Source organism: Pteropus medius, unplaced genomic scaffold (assembly GCF_902729225.1).
Source record: "Pteropus medius unplaced genomic scaffold, Ma_sr-lr_union100, whole genome shotgun sequence".
NCBI classification, from domain to species: domain Eukaryota; kingdom Metazoa; phylum Chordata; class Mammalia; order Chiroptera; family Pteropodidae; genus Pteropus; species Pteropus medius.
Window position 1 is genome coordinate 5353806 of NW_024340701.1, and position 22901 is coordinate 5376706.

The 22901-nt window shown below is 39.3% G+C and overlaps 1 protein-coding gene across 2 annotated transcripts in view; it reads right to left on the reverse strand.

The window, feature by feature from the left end:
* Window positions 1-22901, reverse strand: part of FAF1 (Fas associated factor 1) — a 354641-nt gene that overhangs the window by 13821 nt on the left and 317919 nt on the right. For both annotated transcript variants that reach the window (XM_039885738.1, XM_039885744.1), the window contains exon 18: window positions 22621-22836. In XM_039885738.1, the coding sequence (XP_039741672.1) occupies window positions 22621-22836 (216 nt within the window). The remainder of the gene's footprint in view (window positions 1-22620; window positions 22837-22901) is intronic.

Below are 22901 nucleotides of genomic sequence, written 5' to 3' on the forward strand. Positions count from 1 at the left end.
TTGAGTCCCTAACGACATACAAAAGACTTGCCGGTGTGATTTATTCTGATGTATTTACTTATCCAATTACCAAAACAGCAGGAGATCATTAAATTTTCTAGTTACCAGATGAAGCACGTTCAATATCTTAAATGTTACCAAGGCTCTCTCTGAGCTATTTTGATATTACATTTCATCTGTCCAAAAGCTTATGAAACTGGAAAGTAAGAATCACGAACAGAGCAGGTGTTTTCTTTGAAGGTTGGTCCAGCAGGCACCTGTATAATACCAAACTTATACCAGAAATTCTCAAACTCTCTCTTGAATTAAAAAAAAAAAAAGAAAAAAGAAAAAAAGGTACCGTGATGAGAAACAAACGTATTTAGGAGAGAAGATGCTAAGGAAATGGTACTTGAAGGTGGCTGGGCATATGCATTTTACCTGGCCAGACTTTTCTTCATGCTCATTTTCCATGAGTTCAGTCCCCATGTCCACAGAGGGTCTGAGTTCAGAGGAAAGGACAGGAGAAGGGAATATGCATCCTATGGGAGACTGTAAACCTGGCTCTTAACTCTAGCATACTGCTTCTGACTACCGGTGTGATCTTGGACAAGTCACTCTGAGCAACTTAAAAAGATAGAACTGTGTTTCCTGTTTCTACGTTTCCAGCTTCCAGCAAAGAACCCAGTGCATTATATGCTCTCAATAAATGTTTGTTGAATAATCAAACCAGAGAATGTTCATTATGGAACAATGAAAAATTGAAAGGAAGTCTTTATTAACGTTTTAAGAGTTAAGTGGCAAAACAGAGATATTTATTCTATTTTCTTTCTTTCTTTTTTTTTTTTTTTTTAAAGTCATATAAATGATACCTGGGCCTAAATATTTCGAAAGGGTGGTCATGGTTTAGCCCCAACATTCTTTCTCTGAATACTGTCCCTTCATAGACATTATGCTCCAGTCAATAACAGTGGTTTGCTATTCTTCAAATAGGTCTGGTGCTTTTCCTCCCTAAATCTTTGCTTTTGTTGTTTCCTCTCCTGGACTGTCCTTCCTCTCCTGTTGAAAACTTATATATTATTCAAGGCTCAGCTCAAATGCTACTTTAGCCACAAAAGTAGGCCTAAGTCAGAGCCTAAATGAATCTCTCCTGTTCCTTGTAACACAGTTAATCATTAGTGGCATCTTGTCCTATCCACTGGGCCATGGGCTCCTGAAACACAGGGGCCATATACGTTCACTATGGTCTTTCTCTCATATACCTATTCCATTACCCCGAGTGGTCAATCTATGTTTGCTGCACTAATACCTTTGTTTCACCTTAGGATCCTCAGACAAGGTGGCTGCCAAGGTCTGCTGGCAGACTCAAGGTCAGTATTTAAACTGAAATGTAGGCACTGGCACAGTCAATCTTGCCCTTTGCTAAAACAGCACTCTTATACTTTGACCAGGCAAAGAAACCATTTCTGAAAGATCCAGCTCAAAGGATCAGCTTCAGTCTCACACTGAGTTATCTGTCTGTTGTGCCTCTCTGGCTATTTTGTAATTGTTTGTCTATGAGTCTGTCTCTCTAGTTTGGCTGAATTCTGAGAACACATAATGAGGTCTCACTGGCTACCTATCCACAGGGCCTAGTATACTGCTGGAAACAGTGTGAATTCCACAAACACTGAAAGACTGACCTACTGAATGGCTGAATGAAGCCTCCCCACTCCTTGCTACAGCCTCCACCAATCCAAAGAAAGGGTGTCGGGAGGAGCTATATCTCCAGGCCTCTTCATTCAGCTTCACTCCTACAGCAGGCAGAGCTTGTCAGTGACATCACTAGCAGGTCATCCCAGCTCTGGACTCTCTCTGGCCCTTGGCTTAGTCAGTCCTGCTACACAGACATAGGGACCGACAGTAAGTTTGCATCAGTTTCCCTTTCAGAAGGGACAGATTTCCCCCTGCTTAAACTGTTGTTGGAATTGGCTAATTAGAAGGATTTAAAAAATCTTAATACTCTAAACAGAGAAAACTGGTTCTGAATTATTAAGCAACATTTTCAATGCATCTGAATAACCTTAAGTGACTTAGCTGCCACCTGATCCTAAGCTCTGGCTCAGATAAATGAATGTGAAATATTGTCAAAGCCCCAGCTTATAGGAGCCTCCAGCTACAGTAAATAAAAGCTTAAGTCCCCATAAACTACCTGGGACAGAGACATTCTCATATAAAAGGAGTGAGAGGAGATGATATTAAATAAAGCCAGTAGGACCAGTAAGCCAGTGGTTTTGTTCCAATTTTCAGAAGAGAGTGTCAGTGGGGCAGGTATTTTCTATATCCAGGTCATTTAATCATAGGATCACATGGTAACAGAGCCAAAAGAAGATTTAGAAAGCATTTACTTTAATCTCTTCATATTTCAGATGAGGAAAATAAGACCCAGAGAAGTATGTACCTTGCTTGAGATCACACAACAAATGGCCAGAAGAAACAAAATTCTGCCCCGGGATGCCTGGCTCCCACCTTAGGCTCCTTCCCACTACGTCACATTTCTCTGAGAACATCCTGCTGGAGGTGTCAAAATGAGAGGCTGACAAACTAACTGGCTGTTAAAAAAACACCTGAAAATTTTCACTAGAGGGGTGACTTCTAGGGCTCAAATTCTAGACTCCATGGTTTTCCCACCAGACTTTTGAGTTTTCTTCCTAACTATAGTGGGGAGAGGGAAAATAGGAGGAAGGATGGGGGACGGCGGGAAACGAGGAATAAGTGAGGGTAAATGTCACTATAATGTGGTCCCTCTCTGGCCTATCTTCAAGCCATGAGGATACCATGAGTTTCTGCCTGGTGAGATGGAAAATACAAAAATCAAAACCAAACAAAAACAGTGAATGTGTGAATAGGTAGGAATATATTTTTCCTATCATTTATTTACTAAACAATTATTTCCTGAGTGTCTACTATGATGTCAGAAACTGCCAGGCACTGGGATATAATAGTGAACAAGGCACTATCTCTGCCCTCAAGGAGTGTAGAATCTAGGACAAGATGCAGATAAGAAACCAACCCACTGCAATTCAGACCAGCAAAGGGCTACAATAGGGAAGAGGGCAGCAGGGGAGCATGAGGAAGGCAAACACCAACTCAGTCAGAGGGTGTCAATAAGCTCCATATTTCTCTTTCCTCCTTGTCTCATTCTAATAAGCACAACACTTTCCTACAATCCAACTATTTTACTGACTTATACTTTTATATACAATAAATCAGTATTAGTTGCTTAGTATGTGCCAGGCACTGTACTCAGATGAATTAGACATGATCCTAAATAACTTCAGATTTGATGTGTATAATTCTTTGTTTTAAAAAATGAATATCTTACCTTCATTTTGTGACTATTGTAAACTTGGGCCAACAACTCCTGCTTTTGTTGTCTTTTGGTTTTCCTAGGCTTTGATCAAGTTACTTTCCTTTTCTGCATCTTGGTTTTTTCATCTATAAACAGGAGTTTTTCTAGTTCTCACAGTATAAAATGCAAGCATGAGAAAGGTTTGTTCACACAAGGCTCTTACATACAACCAACTAGAGGAAGGTAAGTGAAATAAATTGGGAAATGTGAAAAAAATCTTCAGGTTTGAGATTCAGTCATTGACATTAAACCTGGAGCCCTTAAGTACTGGTTCTAGGTGAGGAGCAGGGTGTGGTCTGGGTGAAGCGGGCTGGGGCTGGAATTGGTGTGGCAGCGAGGCCCGGGGGGATCCGGCATGTTGATGCGTGTGCTAATGCACTCTGGAACTCCAGCACTGGTTTTGAAAATTACAAGGAGTGTCTAGAAAAGGTTAATCTGCGTTTGCAGTTGTTTGTATTTACAATGGGATTATTATACAGACTTTAAGTGAGTAAAGCGTGTCTGCAGAAGCACCTGGAATACTGAGCACAGAACTAATGACTTTTTTATTTATGGCCGGATGGAGCCATATTAGATTGTATGTACAGCCTTTAAAAGTTCATTCGATTTCTGATATAGCAATTTTGAATGGTTTAGTGCTTTATAAACACCTTATAAAATTAAGTTCTGGGGCAAAGTAAATAATTTTGTAAAGGTTTAAATCAACATACCTATACATAATCAGTAACGGTTACTCCATTTTATGTTCAGCATGGTATGGAGAAAGGACCTGGGTTTTGGGAATCAAATACTAGTAATTATTAATTGTGCAACCTTAAGAAACTTAAGCTCTCCTAAGCTTCTGTGTCCTCATCTGTAAAATAGGGATAAATATTTATCTTTCAGAGAATACACTTGATTGTGCCTATAAGGGTCACCAAAATAGCTTTATTCATTGTCATCAATCACTACTAGTCCAAGTCCTTTGTAAATAGGTTAGGAAGGGGCAAAGGCAGTTTTATTAGGGCTCTGAATTCTAATCAGCTTCCATGAAAGGGCTGTAATCACCTAAAACATATATTAAAAACTCCTTTGTGTATTCCTTTGATCTGGTCAGGGGCATACAATAATGGTTTTCTTATAGAATACCACTGGTTCTCACAATACTTCTGCAGGTTAGCAAGATCCTTTCCTCTCTTTGCTATCAACTTCATCATAATAGCTGAAATATACTGAGCATTTACTATGTGCTGGTGCTTTATAAGCATCAGTTCATTTCATTTTTACAATAGCCCTGTGAAGTAGGTACTATCATTATCCTTATCTTATAGATGAAGAAACTGAGCTACATAGAGGCTAAGTAATTTGCCCAAGATCAAAGAGCTAGGAAATGGCAGAGTTGAGATTCAGTCTGGGACTCCAGAACCCAATCTTTTAACCACTACCCTATACTGTCTCTCCATCACTCATCTCCTTCAAATCTGCTCCAGTCACTGCCAGGGGCATTTTCTGGTGCTGGCCACTCTTACAGTTTAAATCTCTTTATCCTCTGTTAGAAAGCACTACCTGGACTTTCTCCTGGCACCTCAGACTCGACAAATCCCAAAGTGAATCTTCCTCCTCATCTGTCTTCCTTGATTTCTGCACATAAAATACCATTTCTCTAGTCATTAAGGCTGAGAATCTCCAAATCACCTCTGTCAACTTCTTCCGACTCTCCCTACCCTGACATAGCTAGACAATCACCAAATCCCACTGATTCTTCCTTCCTCCTGATTCTGCTTCCTTTTCTTTATCCCTATTGCTGCCATCCTAGTTCAGATTCCCACAGCCTGTTGTTTTGTCTATTGCAATAGTCCTATCTGGTCTCCTTTTCTTAGGGTCTCCCTATTCTAACCTTTTCTGATAAAAATAATCAACAAGTTTGAGATAGTAAAGGCAGAAATGTGAATCAAAAGATCTAGGTTGAGCCATTGCTCTGTAATTTATTAGCTATGTCAATCTGTGTTAGTTATTTGGCAGTTCTAAGCTGAATTTCTCATCTTTAATACAAGGATTAATACTCACTTTAACTAGTTCAAATTTCCACTAGAATTGGTTTTGTGAGGGCAAGAACTTTGTCTAGCCTATTTAGTACTGTATCCCCAGTGTCTTGTGCAAAGAGGTGCTCAAATAATATTTGTTGGGTTAATGCACAGAAAATCCTAGTTATTTTTTTCAACTCTTATCTCATTTCCCTCCATGCCCAACTTCACATCGTAAATTCCATCACAGCAAACTGTATGCAATTCCCTAAGCATATGCTGGCTTACAGCCTATGGTTTTGTTTATACTTCTTCTGCTTGACAAATGGCCATTCTTTTTTTTTTTAATGTATTTTTAAAAAAATGATAAACTACAGGATGCTGTAAAAATAGTAGAGTCCGCTGTATCCTTTCCCCAGCTTCCCTCAATGGTACCATCTTACATAAAACTATAGTATAATACCAAAATCAGAAAATTGATATTGACATGACATTGTTAACTAGTCTACAGGCCTTATTCACATTTTAGCAGTTTTTATGTGTATTCATTTGAGTATGTATAAGTGAATATTCACATGCAATTTTATCTTGTGTAGATTTGTGTAACCATCACAATTAAGATACAGAATGAAACCACAAAAATTATAGTCACACCCATCTCCTCTATCCCTGGTAATCACTAATTTGTTTTCCATCTTTATAATTTTGTCAATTCAAGAATGTTATATAAATGGAATCATACAGTGTGGAACCTTTTGAGACTGCCTTTCTTCACTTAGCCCTTGAGATCCATCCAAGTTGTTGCACGTATCAAGAGTTCGTTCCTTTTTATTGCTCAGTAGTACTCCACTATTCCTTTTTTAAAAATACTTGTTCAAACACCGTTTCTTCTGTGAAGCTTTACTGACCTCCAAGTAGAACTAAACCCTCTACTATTCCTTGGGTTCCTACAACAGCCAGCATTGACTATCACAGCATTTTTGACCTTCGAATACTTTTGTTTGCTTACCTATGAGGCCTTTGGTTATATCTTTATATCTTTAGTCCCTAGCAAGTACCTGGTAAAACTAAACATGAGTTATAGTATTGTTAGCAATGGGTTCAATGTTAATGAATCAACATTACATATTAAATAATATGTCTTTAACAAAAACACACATAAAACATGGTTATGTATTAATTGGTTGATGAAAATTTGTAAACAGAGGCTCTTAAGAACTTAATCCTATGTTTTTCCTAGGAGCAAAGTTTGAGTATTTGCTAATTTAGTGTTTGTGACAACTTTATAAAACATAACTACTGTGAAAAATGAGAATTGACTGTACTTTCCAGTTCTAAAACCAATAGCTCCTCATAGCCTACAGAATAAAATAAGAATTTAGCAATTTCTTAACCTCAGGTACATTGCTCACCACAATCTGCACTACTGACACAATGGACATTTATGTTCAGCTACATTTGTGTATTCTTCATGTTGTGCCTAGCTTGGTAGTATATGCCTTGTCCTGCTAGGGTGATATCCTGCCTTAACTCCCTTACCAGAGTTGGCCTGTAGACCGAGACCATGTCATAATCACCATGATACCCTCCATAGTGTGTGCTGTCCATTCATTTATCCTCCATTCGCCTACAATTCAGTAAGCTCCTACTCTGAAGTAGTCCTGTGTAGGCCCTATGCCAGAAACGGGGGGTGCAAAAGCAAATAAGTCACAGTATAAGCTGCTGCCCTAGATTAGCTTATATACAGAGCTGGCCTTGGAGGACCCTGACATAAACAAGGCAAAAATCTCCATGAAGAAATAAGCCTGGCCTCTTACCCTAGGAAAAAACACCATCAACTAATTCAGTAATATTTCCAACTATGAAAGAAATGTGCTGGTCTGGGAAGACATAAGGCAGACATTAAACTCTAAATATTTCTAGTTAAATACCACTTTCAACCTTTTATTACTAGGCATATAAGGCACACTGTCTGATATCCTTACTCAAAAGCTGGTAGTTTCCAAACAGTTAATATTGGACAAAGATTCTTTTTCCTCTTGAAACCAAAACATAAAAGAAAAAATCAGAATAGGAAGGAGGAAGTAGGAGTAGGGATTGAAATAATCACCATTACCATTATACCAGTTTCCATTATTAAATTCTTACTGTGTTAAATGCTGTATGTATTAAACATGTTACATTTATTCTTTCATTTAGTGCTCACAACAACCCCTTGAAGTAGGTATTGTTAGTCCTGTTTTACCAAGAGATTAAGTAATTTCTCTAAGATCACTCAATGAAGAGCTGATCCAGAATGTAAGGCCAAGTCTATTCGATTCCACAGCCTATGTGTGCTCTTGTGTCAGACTACAATGCCTCTGAAATGTGATTGAAAAGAAGAAGTGGTGTTAAATAAATCATTCTTACAGTGTTGATTTATATTTGCTTATAAAATAAGCAAGGAAAAATAAATACCAACAACTCTCCCCTTATTGTAAGTAGCCAGGTTGAAAGTATTCTCCTTCTGTGAGGAAAAGTGGCTGCAGCCTTCAGGACAACTGCAGGGGCTCTCAGCGCACCCCTGCAGGTTTCTGGGCAAGTTTATATTGAATATGTTGGCATCCTAGAAACTAGGAGATGACCATCTCCAGAGACTGTGCTTCCTTCAGGTTCTCTTGAAAATCTCCTTTGAAAATACAGGGTTAACTGGTACTTACTAGTATTTTTCCTGAGGCTACTTTTACCCTTTGCTACAGGACTAAGTTCTGTTACAAGTGAAGGTGAGAGGCAAAATCAAACGTTTACAAGTTTCCCAGTTTACAGAGTTTCGCCTACATATCCACTAGTAAAATGCCAGAAGTGAATTTGACATGTGAATATCTTAACAAACAAAATTATATGTGCAGAAAAGAGTCCATGCAGCAGGCCAAATGGCTATTCTTTTGAAAAGCTTGCTTACAAGTTTGGCCCTTGGCTGACATTTGGGAACTTAGGTGTTTTTTGAGGCGCTGGAGAGGGAGTGTTCCCAGAACTGATAAGAATGGCTCACTATATGCCTACACTGTTTGTGGAAAAAGATAGTTTATGCTGCACATCTGATTTCCTTCTGGGATTCTGGAATTTTGGTATGCGCCAGGCAGAGGGTACTTACATAACCAGCCTCCAATAAAACCTTAGGTACTGAGTCCCTTATAAGCTTCCTTGCTTGGCAACATTTCACATGTGTTGTCTCAAATCATTGCTGGGGGAATTAAATGTGTCTTGTGTGACTCTACTGGGAGATGACCCTTGGACTTGGAAGCCTGTTTTCACCTGGACTTTACCACATGTTCCTTTTCTCTTTGATGATTTTCCTTTGTATCCTTTTGCTGTAATAAATCATTTCTGCTGTGAGCTCTTTCAGCATCAGAATGTGCTGTGCTGAACTGAAAGCAAGCATAGGCTCAATGAACAGGACTCTGAGTCTGGGACCACTGTAGATTCAGGACACTTCTCTGTGAACTTGGAACATTGATGTTGTTTGTGCCATCTAGGTCACATACTAATGTCCACAAGAGAGGGTTTGTTTTTGGATGGAACCATTTAAAATCAGTTGCCGATTGGCTTATATTTGATATAGAGACTGACTGCATTTCTAACTTGTGATTCCTGCCAAAAGCTACAAGTTGCGGGAGGGCACATCACAAGGAGTGTGACCATTCTGCCCATTCCTGACAGATGGACTCTTGACTTCCTTAGGGAGATGTCTCACTGTTGTCGACTTGTGTTTGACTTCCCAGGTTAGTTGGAGTTTGCAACAATGGACTAAGAAATAATTTGACTGTACTTCTCTTACCTTTCTTCTGGCGCACACATCTTAAAAAGACAGCTGGGTTATTAAATACTGCTGTTTTTAAAAAGGGCTGCTCACTGGATAAATGAACAGGATGTAAGGGGTGGGCGATTATGTAAACTCATTTTGAAAATGTTTTATAATTCGAGATTTTGTCCTAACCAATTCCTAAATATGATGTGTCTTTCTGGTTAAGTTGTATAAAACTCATTTTCTATAAAAATCTTTTGTCTCGCATATACAATTCTCCCAGAAGAAAGGTCTGTATGAGAGTATAGGATAATTAAAAAAAACAAAAGTAAAATTATGATTGCTAAATGGAACACGATGATTTTACAACAAAGGAGAAAAACAACATAAAACAAAACCCTGGCATCTAGGGAGATGGAGTGGGGGAGGAAGGCATTAAAGATCTTTGCTTTTTAAAACTGTTTCTGGAAACTTTCCCCTCTTCCTGAAGGAAAATTCCTCATGCTGCCTTCCCAAGCTGTTGCAAATGCTTTGAATTCAAACTGACTGCTGAGTCTAGAAGCACACACGACAGTGGTGACTATGCGACAGCAGGGGGTAGGCCCCAACCGATACACTTCCACATGGAACGCCTTCAGATGCTGTCTACGTGCATGAGGTGAATGGACTGGTGTCAGGGACAAACAAAACTGTTTGGGACTGACTAGTTGGCCGTCCCTCTGAAATTGAGGGCTGAATTAAATTATTTGGACTAACTGAGAACCCAAGGGTGGGAGGTTACCACAGTGGGCCTGACTAATGTATGTCCTGCTTGGGGTGCTCTAACAATTGGAAACTTTGTTTCTAGGGGTACCTCGTGTGCCCTCTGGGACTATATTTCTTCTGCCCTGATATTATTACAATGCCTCAGTCCTGGAAGGTGTTCAGGTCAGCTTTAACTTAGCCAGAACTGTGTACTTGACTTGATGCATTAGACCAGGTAAAAAAAATGATTAATACAGAAACTTAAGGAGGAAGTCACCCAGCTTTCTAAGACAGACCTTAATGGTTAATGGGATTTGTTTTAACTAGCTAAGTCCAGGATCCCTAAAAAGCATAACTGACATCAATACTGCAGGCTGTTCTCACCCTGCGTGTAGGGTCGCATTGATCATATTTTTTCTGAAATATGCCTTGGTCAAGTGCAAAGGGGGTGAAATGGCCACTGACATGGCCACAAGGTCCAGGAGCACCATGGGTGAAGGGGATGGTAGAAAACCGGGGTCTTACCCTTGCCTGTCCTAGGTTCAAGGGGCAGCTGCTGCCTGGGCTCCCCGCCCACCACCATCCTGGGGGTGATGCCACCCAGTGAGGCCAGACCTGAGTCACATGAGAGAATGTAGAAAAGTGGGTTTATGTGTGTTATTTTTTGATTTTTAAATGTTGCCTCTAGTTTTTAAAAATAGCACATAGACACTGAATCCAAAATGCCACTGATTGTTAAGATATTCTTACATTTAAAAAACTACTAATGAAGAAAAAAGCAAAAGGGGTGATCTGTGCAGAAAAGAGTTAACATATCAAGCTTTACTAATAATATTCTTTAAAAGGCTTGCTTACAAGATTGGCTGGCTCTGGGGACTTGGTTTTTGAGAGGGTTCCCACTATTCTCGGAACTCATAGGAGTAGCTCACTAAGCCTAAACTGTGCAAACAAAGTTTATGTTGAATATTTGCTTTCCTTCTGGGATTCTGGAATCTTAGTATGTGCCAGTCAAAGGGTACCTGCTTCTGTGATCAGCCCCCAATAAAAACCCTGGGTACTGCATCCCTAATAAGCTTCCTTGCTTGGTAACATTCATATATGCTGTCTCAAATCATTGCTGGAGGAATTAAGCCCATTCTATGTGACTGTACTAGGAGGAGACCCTTGGAAACTTTACCTGGTTTCCCCTGGACTTCACCTCATGTCTGTTCTCTATGCTGATTTTGCTTTGTGTCCCTTTGCTGTAGTAAATCATAGCTATTAGTATTATTAGATGTTCACTCTGTGAGTCTAGTAAATAATTGAACAAGGAGATGGTCTTGGTGACCCCTTGACACATTATATAAAAAAGTTTTCTGTTTAGAATAAAAAGCATAGGCTTTGGAGGTTCAAATCACAATTATATCAGTTACTATGTATGTATATACATTACTTAATGTCTCTTAGCCCCAATTGTCTTATTCGTAAAATGGGGCTACTATCTATGCCTTAGGATTGGTATAAAGATGAAATGAGAGAATACCTGCTGAAATGTCTAGGGCAGGGTCTGGCACAGAGTGGGACATTAATAATTGTCAGTTTCTCTAAATGAAAGTTGGAAAGGCTGTAGGAACCGAAGAGGTCACCAAATCAGCTACAAAAATTTCAAAGAAAACTTTCACATCAGAGTGCCACACACTTTTGGAAGGCCCAACTCATCTTGAACCTAAGCAGATAATTATAGCAATACGTTCCTGTGAAAACCTCTCTGGTAGGTAGTCACTTTTCCATGCAAGCCCAACTAAGAGGATTCTGTTTTATGGAAACAGTAACATGGAGAGAGGAGGAAAGAATATGCTTCTTTAAGGGAAAGTATGGCTGAAAGTGAGATGGTGTGGCTTCCTCCTGTATGCAGGGCCCTGCCCAGGGGCATGTCCAGTTGGTGAGCTATGTCATTCCTTCCCAACACAAGGTCAACACATCTTAAAGTATCACATGTCCTGAGTACCTACCATGTGTCATGCCCTTGTCCTCAAGTCAGTCACCTCACTTAAATTCTGCCTCACACATGGTTATTATCATCTGCCTTTTACAGGTGAAGGAACCGGTTTAGAGAGGTTATGTGACTCGCCCAAGGTCCACCTGATAACTGGTTCTTTATATCATCGTGCTGTCTCCCTGTCATGACTGTCAATGCTCAGAACACATTTTCCTGCACTGGGGGGCTGCAATAAATGGTGGACTTTCTTCCAAGGAAGAATGTTATAACACAAGTGACAGAGGGCAGGTCACCCTCATACTAAGAATGAGGAAGGCGTCTAAAAACTTATTTTTTAAAGGCTAGAGACAGGTCAAACACAGTGACTTGCTAGAGAAGGATCAAAGAAACTCAGCATTACTAATCACATGGTATGGCCCTCTACTGTTCATTAAGTGTTTTCATTATCACTTTTGACCTTAACACCACAATATATCTGTGAGAACACATGACATGATCCTCATTGAAAGATGAAGTTACTGAAACAGAGAAAAGAGAAATGATGGGCTCAGTGTAACTCAGCAAACATACGGAAGTGCCAGTGTTGGGACAAAGATCTCTGACTCCAAGTATTGAGAGAAAAGGAGAAGCTATGGAACCATTTAGCAAAATACTCAGTCCAGGTGTCAGTTGATTACATACAACCATTTCTCTAATCTTCTCCTTGTTGGTTACATTTTTATTAATCTCATTTTAAGTACTGCAACATCCTTGACTATTCTGCCTTCAGTCTTTTTCCACGTCAGTCTACCTTTCCAGGCTACCAGTGAGATAGAACAGAAAGAATCAATACCTTTGTATTTAATTTCTACTTCCTAGCTATATGATCTTGGTCAAAACACTTAAATTACAGTTTTAATTTCTATATCTGAAAAATGAAAAAAATATTTGCCTGATATAATAGATTTTGAACATGGGTTTGAAATCTGTTTCTTTGTGCCTTTTATTTTTTCACCTATAAAGTAAAGATAATACCCATCTCACAGGGTTGTTGTTAAGATTCACTTAGATTATACCTATAAAGTGCATAGCATAGTTGACTGACACACAGTGGGAACTCGATAAATGATAAACAGCATTATTATTACTTCACAGGTTGTTTGTTTGATTTATTCATTCAACCGCTATTTATTGAGCTTTAATTAGGTTCTAGGTACTGTTCTAAGTGCCAGGTAAACAGCAGTGAACACAAAGTTCCTGCCTTCAAAAAGCTTTCATTCTAGTAGGTGGTAGACAATAAATAATTAAATATCTATTATGTCAGATGGTGATCAATTCAGTGGAGAACAAAAAAAGCAGGGTAAGAGGCATAGGAGTTGCCAGTCTGGCAGGGTGGGAAAGGTGGGGGGCAGAGAGGAGGGAAGGAAGACTTATTTTATATGAGTTGGTCAGAAAAGGCTGCTGTGAAAAGGCACAATTTGAGCAGAGACCTGAAGGAAGTAAGGGCATGATTAATACAGATATCTAGAGGAAGAAAGTACAAGTGCAAGGTCCTCAAATAGGAAAATGTTTCATGGTGCTTCAAAAATAGCAAGGAATACCAGGGTGACAGGATAAGATTGAGTGGCATCAGAGAAATGCCAGGGAGTCACTTCAGGAAAGACCTTTTGAAAACTCTGAACTAGATAGGGAATCATTACAGGGTTTCGGGAAGAGAAATGACATGATTTGCCTTATATTACAACAAAAATCATTTTGTTTTTTAGAAAAAGACTGATGTGAGGGAGGACATGGGTGGAGGCAGAGTGGTCAGTTAGGACACCATGACAATAATCTGGACAAGAGATCATAATGGTTTGGACTAGGGTTAGTTGTGGAGGCAGTGAGAAGTAGATTCTAGATCTATTTTGACAGTAAAACCAACAGAATTTCTTATGAATTGGATGGAGAAATGAAAAAGGAGTCAAGGATGAATCCAAAGTTTCTGGCCTTAACAAAAAGAATGAAGTTGTCATTTAACAAGAGGAGGAAGACTATGAGGGGAGCAGGTTTCAGATGCCGATTAGACATAAAGGAGAGATGATGAGTAGGCAGATATATGTATAAATGCCTGTAGTTCGGGAGAGGGCTTGGGATAGAGACATACATTTTGGAGTTGTAACTGTATGTATGACATTTAAAGCCACAAGACTGAATGAGATCACCTAGATAATGAAGGTAGAAAGATCAGAGGACTGACATTTGTTGAGCACCTACTGTGTGCCAGGCAATGTGAATTTGTAAGTTATGGAATAATGTATGGGTAATTATTCTTACTTTGACGAAAACCAAGACAGCCATGTCAAGCCAAGCTTCTTTGCCTGGTATTCTAGGTTTTAGATAATCCCCATTCAGCCTTTTCTCAGAACTTTACCACACAAACCCCATATTTCAACCAATTTGGTCTACATTCCACCATCTATACATGCCTTGCACATTATATTAGCTTCTTTCCTTAAGCTATACTGGCTTCTGGAATGTTTTCTATCAGCCCACCAAAAATCTTATCCATCTCAAAGTTGGTTCACCTGCTACCACCTTAACAAAGCCTTTCTTGGTCATCCAGGCCAGCAGGGATCTTGGCCAACTCTGATGTCTATTCCTTTTTCGTCTATCTTAAGACTTACTGCATGAGCTGCAATATGAAGACTGTTTGTATGAGAGGCCAGGGTATTCTCAAAGGCAAGGACCATGTCTTACTCTTTAGCAATTAGCACAGTGCCTAGCAAAATAAAAGTTAGATAAACAGAGTGTGAAATACAACTAAAGTGTACATTTTACCTACATCTGCAAAGACCTAGGAATAGGAATTACAATGTGAAGAAACTGGAGGTGATAAAATGTTTCCGAATAAAACTGAGCTTCATTTACACATTGAAAGTATTTTCTAGATGGTAAACTACCACACTAATTTATTCCTTACCTAGGTGAGGAAGCATGACGACATAGGGGTTAAGAGCACAGACTCTAGAGTCGCTCACTTAAGTTTGTACCTGGTTCTGATATTTACTGTGACAATGGGCAAGTCACAGCAACCTTTTCTTTTCTTTTCTTTTCTTTTGCCTGAGATCAGCCATCTCAGTGAGGACAGTATGAATATTCACCTTTGGAATACTTTTTTGGATTAAATGATATACAGGGTACTTAGAATAGTGCCTAGTACAGTAAGCAATAAAAAAAAACTATTACTAAAAAATATTCTGAACATTTGGTTGTTGAATAATCATCATGATCATTATCACGTTTTATATTCAGACAGTATCTCACAGTTTACAAAGCACTTTCATATATATTGCCTAACTTGGTCTGGGGAGAAGAATTTATTGTAGCTGTTAGAGCAGACAGCTGAGATGTAGAGAGAGGAGAGAAGAGCTGAGATTTAGAGAGAGGTGTGCCTTGTTCAAGGCTGCACAGCTAATAAATGATCTTCTGATTCTCAGTCCAATGTTCCCTCCTCTGTAGCACTGCTTTCCTTCTATTTCAACTCCTCGGTTATTCCAAAGACGAAGTAGAGACTCCTTTACGATGACTTTTCAGACTAATTTAGTGAAGGCATTGTTAAGGCATTGGATGTTTCATCTCAGTACTTAAAAACAAATAAAACTTACAATTTGGAAGCTGACACACTTCTTAAACAAAATAAATAACCTGAAGAAATATAAACCACCCGTTATTTCCCCCTTTAATTAGATTGCTGCTATGACAGATTATAGAGTTTTACATTTAGACTTATTAAAGAAGCAGCTATATTTTTCTTTTAAACCTTTTGCTATTTCGTTTCTTTTGTTGTAAATATTATGTAAACAGTTTACCAAATGACTTCAACCCATAAACTCAGTGTCCTGTGGTCAAATATTCCAGGAGCATTTTTCCTTACCACATCATTTTTTAAAATAAAGCAATGGAAAGGCCTAGGCTGCGGTTTTGAGTGATCATTAACTGAATGTAAGCTCTCAGGCAGGTTATTTCACCTCAGGCCCTTACACTTCCCACTTGCTGAATATTCAGGCACTAATACCATCTCTGTCTTGCTACCTCCCAAAGCCCATAAGAGGAGGAGTGAGATAATTCTGTGAATGCATTTTGTACATAAGATCTTGGTTTCTTTCAGTCAAGTTTATTGTGGCTTAATGGTGAGATACATGTGGTGGGGAAGTAATGGGAGGAAGCAAGAAGAACTGAGTAGGAAAAGCAGATGATATGAGATTGTGAAGGATTTTGTACACTTTGGTAAAGAGATTGGACTTTTTCCTGTAGGCCATTAGAACCACTGGAGGTTTTTCAGCAGGAGAGACATAAGGTATTATCAAATCTATGTTTCTGAAAAATAATTGGAGAGACAGTAGGGAGGATGGGTAGGAGGTGGGGAAGGCAAGATTGGAGTCAGGAAGATGAATTACGAAGCCACAGGTTTAATCTTGGCTATGAAGAGGTGGGCAATGATATGGGTGGAAGGAGAAAAAAGAATAGATTTGAAAGAAGTTTGAGAGGCAGAATTGATATTGTGACCAACTAGATATTAATTGCATTCTACTCCAGAATCACAGTTCTTATTCCCTAAATCTTGATCATTTAGAAACTGGAAAATCTCAAATAATTAGACATGGCGACATAAAATACCTGAAGGGAATAGAGCAAGCAGAGCTTTAACATGTATTTCACTGATTAGGTGCTTCATCTTGCTTTATCTTGAAAACGTAGCTTTAAAGATACAGATAGTTCAATGGCATTAAAATTTTTCTTTCTGGTTCTAGATTTTTTTTTTTTTTAAATCAAACTTAGTCTAATATAAATTGAAAATCAATACCACTGCAATATTAGAGGCATTAGTACATGAAGTTATTGAAGTACAGAATATTTTTAAATGTTGGTGCTTGGAGCTGTAATTTAATGCATTTGCTAGGTAGTATCTAATGTTGATTTTCTAGTTCTATTGTCCTATGGCTCTAATTTTAAAGTGGAACTCTAATCTATTAACGGATTTTTAAAAGGTGTCAACAATCTTATAAAGCAAAGGCAATAAAAAAAAAAAACTTGAGTTTTAGTGTCAGCCCTGTGACTTAAGGAATGTGCTTAATTTTACCATGCTTTGATTCTTCTATGTGTAAAATGACAGCATTGGCCTTGATATCTGAGATCCTTTTCAAATATGAGATCTTATGATTCTCATAATACGTGCTTAAATCGGGGTTACAGCATTTGGATATTTTTAACATAAATATCCATCACAGCTCTAGAGAAAGAATTCACTACTACCATCACTGCTTTCTTTAGCTGTAAGCCTTTTCTCTTATTTCTGACTTTCTCCACTTAGGATAATTACAGCAGATAATATTTATTACGTGGTAGGGACACAGTAGTTTATATTCACTTATTTAACTCTTATCACAACTCTCTGAGCTAGATATTATTATTTCCCTTTCAAAGGTGAAGACATAAAAGTTGAGCGGGGCTAAGTAAGTTGTCCAATGTCATACAACAGGTATATGATGGATTGGGATTCAGATACAGGTCTAACTACAACCAGAATTTTTAACTACGCTATTGTGTTTCCACTCACCCAACATCTCTCTGTGCAAGGTTCAGGTCAAGTTTATTTCCTTTATAATGTCTTCCCTTATCACTGTGGGCTGATTACCCATCCTTCTGACTGTGGGCACAATCTGTACAGCAGCTTCTGGATACAAGCTGTTACATTCTACAAGGGTAAGAACTAAGCTAGTTTTTCAGCACTGTGCTCTCAATGCCAAGCTTAGTGCTTAGGATAATAAAGGTGGATGGATGACAGAGGAAGGAATCTGTGTATCCTAAATTTGTAAGGACTTCCCCCCAGTGCATTTAAACAAATCTTTACTGAGGGCCTACTCTGTGAAAAACCCTGCTAGAAGCTTGTTTATACTCTGCTCCTTTAAACAGAGAGAGAAGGAAAAAATTTATGAGTTATAGTTATGGAGGAAAAAAAAAACTAGAAAGCTGGGAGAAAATATAAATATTCAGTTCTTTGTTTTAGAATACATATAAAATGTATGATACTGTATTTCTGAATGCATCTTTATCTGTTTTGAGGGTTCACATCTACAGATCTAGAGGAAGAAATGTTCTCAGGGCAAGAACAGAGGCTGTGTGATTACATTAATGACGAGGCACGCGGGCCACTAGTCCTGAAGCTAACCTGCCATTTCCGTCCTCTTTTTCTAGTATTCACCAATCATTTTGTAAATAGAAAGACCTCACTTTCCAGTTGTAGGTGGAACTTCTCTGAGTGATATGGATATAAGTAGGCAAATGAAAGAAAACCAAGGAGGGCGGAAAGGGAAGAGTTGTGGGATAAAAAAGCGAGGGAAGAGTAGACAGAAGGGGGAAAGGATAAAAAAGTAGAAAGAAGGAGGAGAGGGATGGGACAAGAAGGAGAGAAAAGGAAAGAGGAAGGCTAGGGGATATTAACAACCTCACACTGAGTGGCTGGGGGGCTGGCAGGGGCCCCTTATTCCAAGTCCGAGGCAGGGTGAGTAGAAATGGGGGGGTCAGTGTCATTCTTCAGCTTTTAGAACTCAACTACCTCACAAGCACCTACCTTGCAATGCCCAAGTAAGAACAATGGGCCGTTGATGCTCACATGGCTCTAACATATCCAAGAGGTAATGCTTAATGACCAAAGCCCTGGGAATGAACACGATTTCTTCTCTTGGTAACCGTTATTAGCAAAATGGAGAACAAAATAACAAAAACAAACAAATAATGTTCCCAGCATTTTGACAATCAGCTTTTCTGGAGAAGGCCTGCGTCTGCTATTTTGGTCGTCCCACAGTGCTCAGTTCAGTGGCATACCCAGCAGACATTTAGTAAATAGTTGGACAGCTGGGAAATCTTAACATGAAGTATTGTTTTGTTTGGGGGGTGGGGGCGCAGGAGAAAGTTTAACAGGTCCTTCGGTGAGAAACCAGTCTCTGTTTTGTGGAGAAAAGGCTGAAGACACAATAAGACTCCTAGAGTTAAGTCTTATGTTATTTGTTATTAAAGAGGTGAGGTCTTAAGATGTGCTTTTTAACAGTCTTTAGTTTGGCTGTAATTTAAGATGACTTTTACAAATTAGATCCTAATCCTTGCAGACACAGATGGCTGTTACAGAATAGCCTTGCAAAAACACTAGTCATTTGACTTGAAAGAGCATTCAGAGAAGGATGAAGGACCATTAACTCTCACCCCACCCCTGGCTCTAGGAGGTCTAATGAGTCTTGGGTGGGCTTTCTGACTTTAGGTCTGGGTCTGGAATCTGGGTGGGCCTAGGGCATCTGTTCTTATTTGGAACAGCCTAATTCACTCTGGAATCAGAGATTTAGGCTCAGACCTGAGGTCATTAACATTCAACAACAGTAACTGAATGCTTAAATGGGTGAGGCACCATGCTGGGAACTTCAGGGCAGATAGTCATGAATATAATATGGGCTGTCTCTGTAAATGATTATAGAATAATAGGACAAACGCTAAGAGAGAGGAATGTACAAACTGCAGTGGGTACACAGGTGAGCAGCTCGGGAGAAGGGGAGGGCTTCCCAGAGAGGAAGACATTTGAGCTGGGCATTAAAAGCTGGGTTCGGACAGGCCAGGAAAAGCGGGGAGGGTGGATATTCAAGGAAGACAGAACAGAGTATGAGAAAGCACAGAGGCGTGAGGGTCTCTGGAGTCTTTAGTGAATAGTGAGTAATCTCATATCTCCTAGTGATGGAAATAAGTAATGAGAGGCAGGATTTAAGGTGAGAAAGGCAGGTATGGACTAGGTTGGGAAGTTTTTAAAAAAATTCTAAGAGGTCTGAACTTATGCGAGGGCAGTAGGGAGCTACTGAAGAGTTTTTAAACATGAAAGGGGATGATCAGAGTGGGATTTTAGAAAAATTACTCTATGGCAGACAGTTTCAAGTTGACCAAGGACCATAAAATGGACTTGTGATGGATATGGGGAAGCTCCTCAATTCCCCTATAGGAAAGAACCTTGGGTTAGACTTTCTCTGGGCAATTGGGACAACCAATCTAAACTAGCCTTAGGATGGGGATGGAGGTAGAAATGGGGTCAGGTGTGAAAGGGACACTGGGAGACAAGACTGTTAACCGACTGAACAGTGTTCTTCAGCAGTGTAAAACAGAGGGTACATGATTAAGATCTAAATCAAGAGTAAGTTTTCTGTAAGAATAAGTGACTGACCCTCCATTTAGGGCTAATCCATACTGACATTTAACACAGTCTGCACTGAAAGGCTATCACAGCGACTTTCCACAGTCCATGTTTTTACCCTGTGGGAAGACCTCATTAATACTGATCACGAAACCCAGAACCTTTTAAGAGATTGCTGCCTCCACCTGACCTCCAGTAGTCAGGTTTAATTTGAAAGGAAAGAAAGTTTAATTTTAAAGGCCAGGAAGGTCCTTAGACTCCACTTCTTCTACTACTTCCATTTTACAGATGAGACCCAGAAGGGGAGTAAAAGAAACCAAGGGCTGAGATCTTAAAAGGTCTCATCAAAAGAAAAAAAAATTAGTAAATATGTTATGATGATAAATGTTAAATAAACTCAATAGTGGTGATCATTTCACAATGTACACAAATATTAACACGTTATGCTGTATACCTGAAACTAATATAAAGTTATGTCAATTATACTTCAATTAAAAAAATAAAACAAAATAAAGGTTGGGCAAGACTAATTTGGCTCTTAAGTTTTTTAAGTTCTCCAAAGTGAGATGTTCATTATATAACATAAGTATGAGAACCAGGCTGATCCTGAACCCCTTGATAGTGGCTTTTTTTCTAAGCTTTCGCACATTTAGAATTCAACTTCAGTGTAATGGTAGTTTCTTACCTGGCTGTGTGGTCCACAGAGCATGTGCATGCATGTGTTCCCTTATCCATGTTTGTGCATCTTATATGAATAAAGAGGAAGAGTTTGGAGCAGTAGGGAAAGCTAGTAAGAGGAAGGCCAATGGCCAGAATCTGGGGTTCACTCTAGTCTCCTTGATTTAGATGGAAGTGGTAGGATCCTCATGCCACCTAAGGGAATTTTGGCTGAGTGGTGGAGCTAAACATACCACTGGTTTCTGTCTTTATCCTGCAAATCTGGTAGCCAATGTGAGGGACTAAGGTAAATCTTAAGCAAATTTTTGGTTTTTGTGTGTTAGATAAAGTTCAAGTTACTAGACCTCATATTACTAGATCATAATGAAATCACAGAATATTAAGATTTTCTATGTATCTTTAAGCTAGTCCAAGCTCTATCCCATATAAAGTAGGAATACTAGGAATGAATTCATCTCCACATATATCCATTATGGCTGAAAAAGAATCATTCAGTAGTGTTGGGTTACATCCAATGATAAGAAAATCACTACTTTACAACACAAGAACTTTTCCTTTCTTAGAAAATACTTTTTCTTACATGGGGCCAAATTTGCCTACTATAACTCTCAACTCATTGGTTCCAGTTCTGTTCTAGGAGCCTTGCAAAGTCAGATCCCTCTTTCTCACAGCAGGCCCTCAAGTTGCTGAAGACAACAATGACATCTCCCATGGCCTTTTCTTCTCTAGAAGAATGTTCCTCAAATGATACGATTTCTAGTTCCCTCACGTTCCCACCAGCCCTGCTCCACACATGCTCCTGTTTCCTCAGGCTTTAGCACAGAGTTTCAGCGTGGGGTCTAAGGACTCTTTCAGGGGTAATGTATCTTAGTACAGAGTGGAATAGGGCCTTCAAATTATTCTCTTGTTGGAATTATGGGATTAAACTTCTCAAAATGCAGCTATGTTTTTGTTGGCAGTCACAACACACTGTTACTGTATATTCAGCTTAATTCAACCACAATCTCTACTAAAGCATCATCTTTCCATCCCAAACTTGAGCAAATGATTCTCTAAACCTAATGCAGGAAATCTCTTTTACTAACTCTTTATATTTCTGTAAATTTCTCTAGGTTCATTTTTGGTTATTGTTATAGTATTTTAAGGTTTTCTTAAATCTTATTTTTCATAATCCATAAATCTGATAAAATCTTCATTTAAGTTGCCAATAAGCATGGTGAGTAATAAAGAATTAAATATAGAACCTCTTGTTTCCCTCTATGGAGAGGGAAGTCTCTTGGTCAACACTTTCTAGACACTACCATTTCATCATCAATGAATCTACCTAACTATAAATTTATCTCTCTACTTTGCTCCAGAATACTGGGAGAGACTATTAAATATCTTGCTGAAATACAGTTACACAGTGAATATAGGTCACCTTCCCTGACTTTCCAGGCTAATAAGAACTATCGAATCACACAAATACTCTTGGTTTAGCATGACTCGTTCTTAGTAAACTGATAATCATTAATTCTGATCTAACTGTTAGGCCGTTAAACACGCAATTTCAGGTCTACTCTGAGGGTTACGGAGATTAGTTTTTGGGAAAGTCTGCATGAATGCTGGAACAGGGGAAATAGCTAGGAAGGGAGAAACACCTAGTACCTGATTTCTTACATAGGCTACTGGGGCACATGTCTGCTGGCCTGGGAAGCTACACCTTCTCCAAAGGCTGCGGAGAGAAAGGTGTGCAGACCAATGAAGAATGCTGGGTGTGTGGTCTTGTAGCAGGCTGTACTATAGTTCTTTCTTTCCTTGGACTACCTTGTCCAGTCCTAATGATGGGATATCTCCCGCCTGGACACACTTCCCAAGATAGGCATGGGAACTTACGTCTCTCCTAGGAAAGGTACTCAGTAACTTGAACTCGTCCCATGGAAATCCTTTGGATGCTACAAAATCAAAGACAATCTGGAGCTTATTGCTGGCCAGGAAACGCCGCTCAAGGAACTCGCCACTGGGGGTTCGGATCCGCAGTTTGCTCACAGGCTCAGCATCTTCTTCCTTTGGCTCTGGAGGCAGGGCCTGCTCTAAGGAGAGCCGGATGGCCTAAGGAGGGCAAAAACCAGGTGTTAGACTATGTGATGGATGAGATTGTGGGGAGTGGCGGGGGG